Source organism: Alligator sinensis, unplaced genomic scaffold, assembly GCF_000455745.1.
Source record: "Alligator sinensis unplaced genomic scaffold, ASM45574v1 scaffold611_2, whole genome shotgun sequence".
Lineage (NCBI taxonomy): Eukaryota > Metazoa > Chordata > Crocodylia > Alligatoridae > Alligator > Alligator sinensis.
The window spans coordinates 1770031-1778749 of NW_005841869.1; the positions used below are offsets into that span (position 1 = coordinate 1770031).

An 8719-nucleotide genomic window follows, 5' to 3' on the forward strand; every position below is an offset into this window, starting at 1 on the left:
GCGGGGGGGTAGTTTTCATTTGGGGCGGCTGAACCCGGTGTGGGGGGTGGGGTAGGGCTGCAGCCGCTTCCCTGGGGCTGGGAGCCTGGGTCCCCTCAGGGCCAGTGTCACCTTCGAGGCGGGGCTCTCCTGAACAAAGCCTTATCATGCAAGCGCCATCAGCACCGGCCTGTTGGGCTGAAGGATGGACTCTCGGCTGGTAGCAGCAGTAGGCTGGTATCCTCCGTTCGTGGCAGAGCCCCTGGCCAAGGTGGAGCCAGCCCTCGGTGGAGGCCGGCTGCGAAGTGCCGTGTGACGTGGTTTATTACAAACCCGTCCCGGGCCTTTCCCAAGCAATGCAGCCGCATTCCCGGGGAGGAGATGGAGGGTCGAGCAGTGCCCTGCAGCTTCCTGCTGCGCCATCCCATCCCCGGTGCAGCACCTAGGACCTTTCTTGTCCAGGGAGGAGCAGCGGGCCCTGAGCCGAGGATCCAGGAAAGAATAAGCAGGGAAGGGCGTGAGCTCCACGTGCTGCGTGCTGGCCCAGGGGTGCATTTCAGAGACGCTGGAGCGTGTCCCAAGCACTGGATCAGAGCCCCCTTGGTCTGGTCCCCAGGCCCGTCTGGGCTTCCCAGGCTGCAGACTCGCAGGGTGCTGCTCTGTGCACCCGCTGGTGGGACAAAGACATCAGTAGATCTCACGGTCCATTGAACAGTACTCGAAGCTGGAGACAGCCGAGCTCCCCGGGGCCCATGGCAGTACGGTTTTCTACTGTTTGCCCGGGCACACTTTCAGTAGCCTGAGTGACACCACTAGCTCGTCCTTGTAGTCAGTGTTTTGCGGGCCGCTCACCACTGCTGTCCCCTGCAAGCTCCCTGACGACGCCATAAATAGCCTGTCTGCCTCCCGCATGTCCCCAGCCCACAGGTACATGGGCACCAGCATCCCGGTGCCAGGCACTGGAGCAGCTTGACCAGCTCTGCTCTTGCAATCGGTCGCTTTGACTCTCCCTCCCCCCCCGGCCCTCTTGACCAGTTCAGAGCAGAACAGGAGACGGCAGCGTTGAAATGGCTGGGTGCATCTGTTGCTTGCTTTAGCTAGCAAGCGTCCCCGGGCAGGCGGTTGTGCCTGTCCTTCCCCGACCAGAAAGGCGCAGGTCCGGGTCCCCTGGGTCTCTGGTGCTTTGTGATGCCCAAGGAAAGTGTTGGGCAGCTCTACCCCCTTGGGGAGGGAGGTGCAGCACAGTGGCCCTCCCCTGCCCTGTCTCAGCCTTGCACACCGCCTGTTTTCCGGGTAGAGATTTGCTTCCTTTGGTGTTGAGCAAGGAAGTAATATATACCCTTCACCCCGGGAGGCTGGTTTATGGTTGTACCAGACTAACAGCCCCGCTTTACAACATGAGCACACTTGGCACACGTCTTCCTGCTCACATTTTAAGTGCATTTAGCGTGTGCTAGGTGTAACATGCACCGTGGCACTGAGATGGGGGCGAGCAAAGCCCAGTGCTGTGCTGCTACAGCCATTACCTGCGGGGCCGGGGCTTCGTAGCTCAACCCCAGCCTGGGGTGACGGTAAAATGAAGCCGGTACCAGCTGACAGCTGAGGGGCCTGTGAGTTGAGCTGGTGGGGCTGAGCCTGGTTTCTGGTAGACCCACAGCTGTATTGCAGATGCTGCCAGAGGGAAAGGAGCCTGAGCTGGCTGACCTGTCCCCCGAGGCAGGTGCAGGGCGTGCTGGTGGCAGTGGTGCTGCTGCCACCCGGGTTTTGCTTGATTTGGGTGCAAAGGGGATGTTTCGGCCTCCAGGGCTCCCTGTCTGGCCCAAGCTGCAGCAGGGAGCTGTGCTCGCTGCCTGCCCCGCGGATGCTGACAGCTCGCGCCTTTCTCTTGTTGCCAGATTGATGTCGGTGGAGGAGGAACTAAAGAAAGATCATGCAGAAATGCAGGCAGCCGTGGACTCCAAGCAGAAGATTATCGATGCACAGGTACGTGCTGCCCCCAGCACCACGCCACAGCACACGTGTCCTCCACGTATGAGCCCCCGGTCGCTAACCAGAGGGGCCGCGCTCTGCCCAGGCCGTGGCTGTGGCTGCACTGTGCTACGCTGGTGCTCGAGCTGACCCCGGGGTGGACTGCAGCATGATGCACTGATCATCATGATGGATTTGCTTTCACACAGGGCTGTGAAAGAGAGACGGAAAGGATGGGGAGTGGGGGGCAGAAGGAAAATAGATCTAAGAGGGACAGGAGAGCGGGACATGCAAGGGGGGAGTGGAAAAGATGGCATGGGACTGGAAGGGATCATGAGAGGTCAGTTGGTCCGTGACCCCCCTCAAGGACAGGATTCAGCTACACCCAGCTTCCTGCTGTTACCGTTCACATGGGATGGAGATCCCCACCTCCCTCGGTGAGCTAGTCCAGCTACACCGGCAGGGAGGCTTTCCTGGTGTCCTGCCTGAATCTGCTCTGTGTCAGGGACAGGTGGCAGGCAGGGGACCAGGCCATGGGATTTGGGGGGTGGGACAGAGTCCACTGAGGAGGGAACAGGGGCCTGGGCTTGACAGCCACGAAGCCCTGCTTCCCAGCAGGGATGCCCGCACGCGTGTGGGCTCCTTCTCTGTGGCTCCTGGTTCAGCATCCACCCTGAAGCAGTCACCCGCAAACTGAGTTTTCCCTGAGGCTCCAGCAGTCTGCTCAAACCCGTCCCAGCCCTCAGGGCACCAGCACCTTTGCTGGGTTTCTCCTCCGAAGCCACCGACACATCCTCCCGCTCAGGAAAACCCAGCTTGTCCAGGCCCAGACAAGGTGAGATGTGCCCAGTCTGCGCTTCCTGCCCAGCTCGGGGGGGCTGGAGGGAAGATGCGGGGCTCCGCACACGCGCTGCATTGCAGCCCAGGGGACGTGGTTGCCTTCATGTTCCCCCGGGTACAAAGGGGCTCGGCTGTGGGGTTTTTATGGTCATGCCAGGATTACTGTCTTGTTAGCAGTGATGCGCCCACCCCCCCTCTGACACCACAGGCCGAAATGGATCTAGAGGATTAGAGGAGCATCTCAGCATTGCCGTAGCCTTAGACGGATAGGATTTAAACCCACCAAAGCAACAGCACTGAGTATTAGTGCTGAAAGCCCATCTCCTCCTGATCCTCTCTTGTGTGCAGACAAGATGGCACTGCTGCCCCGACTCTCAGATGTTAGTATAATCAAAGCCCAGCGGCAGATGCAGAGGGATCTCTCTGCAGGAGAAATCGCAGGGGGCATTAAAAGTCAGTTCTTCCATCTGTGTAGCAAGGCACCCTTTAAAAAATTGGTGGCCCTAGAGTACCTGTGTAGAGGAGGACTATGGTCCAGATGTTCCCTCTCCATTCAGAGTCTCATTGTGGGTGCACATCTGGAGCAGAGGGAGATGGGTGTAAGGGCAAGGCTCTGGATGAGGCTAAAGGCAGGCGGTTGCCTTAGCGGGCTGGGTGTGGGATCCAGCTGTGTGCAGAGACTTCCCAATGGACTGTGGGGAAAATCTGCCGGCGTGGGGCTCTTACCTACATGGCTCCCATTTGTTGGCAGCAAATACAATTTGTTGGCAGCAAATCCTTTCCCAGGCACAAATGTTAGAAGTTAGTTCTCTAGCTGACACGGCTGTCAGCTTCCAGCTTTGTAGCCCCTCTTGTGCATCATTACTTACTGCTGCGAACAAGCAGGAGGACGTAAAGCAGAGAAACGGAGGCTGAATCTGGCCTGAATCCGCAGGTCGCACAAGCCGTGATCAGGGTCCTCGTGGCCTGACAGTGTGCACCCAGGTACCAGTGTTGTAGCTGAGCGGCTCAGTCGCCATTCCTGACGGGCGTATTGTGCAACTCATGGAAAAGGTGACAGCAGGGAGAGCTGTAAGAAGGAAGCAATCGCTAGAGTGGTTTGTTCAGCACTTGTAAATCAGTGTGAACGGCCAGTGTGTGAACAGAGCGGGGAGTCTGCTCACAGCTGGCACAGATGTGTCGGCTGCAGCCTGCAAACCAGCCGCTTGCCTGCGTCTGATGGGCTGAGGTAGGGTGGTCCAGCGCATGGGCCAGGGTGGAGGTCTGAGCGTAGGGCTGGGCCCAGCTACGTCAGACTGGGACCAAGTCTGTACTTCATCAGCACCTGCAAGTATTTCTTCTCTCACCGAGGTACCGATAGAGATGCTGCATGGAAAGCCAAGTGCTAACCTTGCTCAGTATTGCAAACCTTCACTCGACAGCTGAGGCTTTTTTAGGCAGGAGATGTGCAGGCAGATCAGACTGACACGGCCTGGAAAAAGCCTCTGCTTCTTGGTTATCAGGGTCAGGAGAGACTAGCAGGGCAAGGGAAGGAGGTATGAGAGCAGAGCTAGCTGCCGCAGGACTCGGTCCTGGAGGCTGAGCAGGGAAGTGAGAGCGCCGGCTTCCTCCCGGGCCACGTGGGCAGCAGGTCTGCTTGTGGTCGGCTGTTTCTGAGGCTGCGTAGGCATGTTGCTTAGCCCTCCCGAACTCCAGGTAAGCTCCTCCAGCAACGAGCGCCTTGCTTTGCTCCGGCTGGCCGTGGCACTGTGCCGCAGGACTGCTGACGGAGGTGCCTTTGGGTGCCTCAGACAGATGGCAGCCCGTGACGGAGCAGGCCGGGAAGGCGTGGGGGGGGATGTCAAAGCGTTGGTGCGACCCGCAGAATTCGGGGAGGAAAGATGCGAGTCAGCAAGGCCCCATCCGACGGGGTCCTTTCTTGCCGTTTTAGCGAGCTGCGTGCGAATGCGAAACGGATCCACGGCCCGTGCTCGGCCCTGGGTCAGGCCGATGGTAGAATCGCCGTCTTACCTTGACAAGCGGCGATGGTTAAAGTGACAGCGGTTGCCACAGAGCCTCGTGTCACTCTGCCTTGAGCCCCCCATCCGTGTTTGGGGACCCTTCAGAAACCCCGAACGTGGTGCCCCAGACTCACAAGTGGAAAACAGGCCCAGCTGTGGGGGGCTGCGGGACGCCAGCTTTGGCAAGTGAAATGTAAACCCCTACCGAGGCAGTCCAAAAGACTATTCGAACCCCTGGGCTACCAAGGGGGCGAGAGCAGCAGAGTGAAGCCAGCCCGGAAGGGGTGAGTGTCTGCTGTGCTGGCAAAGCGAGTCCCCGTGTCTCTAACCTACTGGGGTCTCTGCAGAGCAAACCAGACATGGCCTGTGCGCAGCAAATAAGGCGTTTGAATCTCTTTGCAAACAGTATTTTTGTGTCTGCTCAGCGTGTGCTTGAGCTAGATTTTTATCCCCATTCTGCAGCGGGGGAAACTGAGACAGGAAAGGAAAGTAACGCACCTGTGTTGGACAGGGCCAGGGCTGCAGTGCCAGCCACGAGTCCTTGTCATACCTTTGCAGGGTCCTAAAGTCAGCACATACCTCTGCAGTTGGTGAGAGCCAGACACCTGGCACCCCTCTTGCCCTGGGAGGTGGCCGAGTTTATTTTAATGAGCTACTTGCAAGGAAAAAAAGAACAGTTTGGCGCTGCCGTTTGCATGCAAGGGGGAGAACTGGGTTTCGGAGCATGCATTGTGTCCTTGCCATGACTGCTGCTCTTTGGGGGACTCACGACTGCTCGGTCGGTGCCTTTCTGCATAGTGGAAGAACGGTAGAAACGGCTTTATCTGCTTGGTTCGGGGTCAGCTAGCACATAATGAACGAGCCCCCGTGGGGCTTTAGGGGCTGGCCAAGGGGCCGGGAGAGGAACCCACTCACCCTAGGAGGGCAAGCAGGGAGCTTGGCAGCCCCAGCGAGGCCCTGCAGTAGCCTGGCCATCACGGCTGCTCGGTTTCCATCGAGGGTCGCGATGGGACAGACGCACCTGACAGACCATTTAGTGGCACTGAGCTCCCTCTTCCAGGCCAGCAGGCAAGGTTTTCACTGCCACGGTCTGTCACCAGGCCAGGGGACACCCGTCTGTCACAAGGTGCACCCAACAAAACAAGCCAACTAACTGCAGGAGTCAGCTTTGCTACAGACCGCTTCCCGGGACATGGGCGGAGGCTGGAGAGGGCTGCAGTAGCCCGTGTCAGGGGCCGACGGCCCTTGGCTCAGTCCAGCACCACAGAATTGGGGCGATGGAGGATGGCTCTGTGCTACAGGCAGCCTTCAGGTAGCCCGTACGAGTCCCAGTGGCACCGTAGCAATGGCAGGAGCCAGCAGGTGTCTAGAGAGCAGGGCGGAGACGGGGCTCCCCAGTTAGAAGCTCAGCGCATCAGTCCCCGAGGCCACGTGTTTAGCGCTGTCACCGATGGCTTGTCACTAGTGCAGGGAGGAGAGGTGTTTGGCCTGAACTGGCCCCATTCGCTCAGTCTCCCCTTGAACCGGTGTCTGGAGCTACACCCCTCCTGGGCTCACTGAACCAGCACCGGGCCCCGGCTTTGCCCCGCTCTGCCAAGCCACGCGGTGGCAGGGACGCAGTGGGTGCCGGCGTTTGCACTGAAAGCTCCCCCCTTTCTGTTTGCTCGCAGGAGAAACGCATTGCTTCACTGGATGCGGCCAACGCACGGTTAATGAGTGCCCTTACTCAGCTGAAAGAGAGGTACAGCATGCAGACACGTAACGGGATCTCCCCCACAAACCCAACTAAATTGCAGATTACAGAGAACGGAGAATTCAGAAACAGCAGCAATTGCTGACCGCGGCGGGCGCTGCTGCAGGAGAGGAGGCCTGGCCGGAGAGACCGCGCAGCAGCGGGCGCGAGCTGCCGCGCGTCTGGGAACCGCTGCTCGCCCCCCCTCCAAGACACCAGCTCCTTGCTGCGGACGGCGCACTTGACTGATCCTCTGCGGGAGTCGCAACGCCGGCGCACCGAGGGGACGGCGAGACCGAGCTGTGTGAAATGTGTGGCATAAGGAAATCCCCGTATATTTGCGAATTGCTGTCACTGTTGGATTTAAGTCAGTGTTTAATGTTTAAGCAAAGTAACCTTTTCCTTCTCAAACTGCCCAAAGGACACGCCTCACAGTTCTTCCCGGCAAGTAATAAAGGCCTGGTCATTCCAGTAAGCGAAATAAAAGGGCCCGGGGCCAAGCCTGCGCCAGGCACCTGGCCCCAATCAGGCTAGTTAAAGTGTGTTAAATAGGTAGGTTGCTGGTGGGAAAGCTAGCGGCTGGTTGGGAAAAGTGCTGAGCCCCTCTCCCGCCCATTAGTGCGCAGCAGGTGGCAAAACCTCCGCCCACGAGAGCTAGCGTTTGCAGAGAGCCCGAACGTCTCTGGAGGGCCGGGGAGCTGCCTACCTGGCGAGGCAGAGGGCAGGAGAGCAGGAGAGAGCACTTCGAGGTGCCCAACAACGTGACGAGGTGGCGCAGAGTCCTTTCCAGGCTTTCCCTCTGCAGGCCCGCGTGCTCCCAGGCTCAGCCCACGCGTATCACACCTAGGGGGGCTGCCTGGCAGCTGGACCGCGGGTCCTTCCCGTTGCCGTCTCCTTTGACCACCCATTACAAGCCAAGCGAAGGCAGGGCGGCCCGGCCTGCAGGTGCGGGGCAGTGGGGGCTCCTGGGGAGGGGGCTCGCTAGGTGCAGCTTCTCCTCTCCCTTTCCTTTAAAACCACCTGCATGAAGCATGGAGGGCAATGGCCTGCACTGCAAGGGAGCAGCATCTTGCTAGGCTTCCTGCGAGGGGGCAGAGCAAACCCCTCCCCGGCTCACCTCCCCAAGGTCCTGAGCTGCAGGGCTGCAAGCAAAGGGCCACCTGCAAACCGCTCAAGCAAAGAGCCCCCGTAGGACTCAGGGGAAGCAGGAACCCGTTTGCATAGGATGTGGCTGCTGGTTTGGAAGAGGAAAGGGTTATTTGTGGGGATGTCTGTTCTGTGCAAAGATTTGTGCTAATAATTCAGGAGAAAAAAAAAACAACAAACAAACAGAAAACAAGGACCCTGAAGAACCATAAAGATTGGTAATTGTATTTCTTTTCTTTCACAGTATGCATTAGAAAAAAAATCAGCCCATTTTCTGGAATACTGTCCTCTTTAAATTGGGAGTGAGCACTGCATGGAAATTCCCCGCCTCGAAGAATGTAAAACATGGTCATAAGGAACCGCAGCAGCCACCGCAAACCCCCATGTCAGGAAGCACTGTGCAGACATAAGCCAGGATTAGACTTTCCTAACTGCTGAAACAAGCAGATTCGGCACATGCAGATGCGCGTTGCTCAGCGGAGGGGTCACCTCCTTAACGGGGGATTATGCCACCGACCTGCTGCCAGTGCAGGTTCGTTGTTGTTCTTTTTTTTTTTTTTTAAAGTTAGTTCTTTTGTGAATCCCGGTCTCAGAGCAGGTCTTTCCTACCGAGACCCAGAGAGATGATTTCACTGAGACATGTGATGTACAGTGTACAGGACATCTGCCTCTCCTCCACCAAGCGCGTAATATGCTTACTCTATGCTTGTCCTGATCCCCCCAGTGCCATGTTTAAATGTACAGTCAGAAGGGACTAGGACACTCACTGAATTCTGCCTAGCGTAGCTACCACCTCCAGCTTCACAGTTCCTACATCGTGCTAGCAGCTGCAGTTTGCCACTCAAAACCTGTGTTTCCATGCTGTCCCGCAACTCTCAGGCTCATAAAAAAAAAAAAAAAAAAAAATTATGTCAGAAGAAATTGTTTTAAAGCCTAAAGCTTCTTTTTTTCCAAAAGAGCTTCTCTATCCCCCGGAAACCCCGGCCCGGGCCAGAGGTGGCTGCACCCGCGGCAGCTCCGGTCCTTGGATACCTGAACAACGTGGCTGCGCGCA

General features: G+C 57.8%; 1 protein-coding gene across 15 annotated transcripts in view; it reads left to right on the plus strand.

The window, feature by feature from the left end:
• Nucleotides 1-8713, plus strand: part of DAB2IP (DAB2 interacting protein) — a 272314-nt gene extending 263601 nt beyond the window's left edge. For 12 of the 15 annotated variants that reach the window (XM_014526707.2, XM_025193999.1, XM_025194013.1 and 9 more), the window contains 2 exons: nt 1875-1962; nt 6458-7935. In XM_014526707.2, the coding sequence (XP_014382193.1) occupies nt 1875-1962; nt 6458-6625 (256 nt within the window). In that variant the 3' untranslated portion in view covers nt 6626-7935. Of the gene's footprint in view, nt 1-1874; nt 1963-6457 lie in introns of all 15 variants that reach the window. The other 3 variants (XR_003092149.1, XM_025193972.1, XM_014526710.2) reach the window with 3 other exon arrangements.
• Nucleotides 8714-8719: the final 6 nt, after the last annotated feature.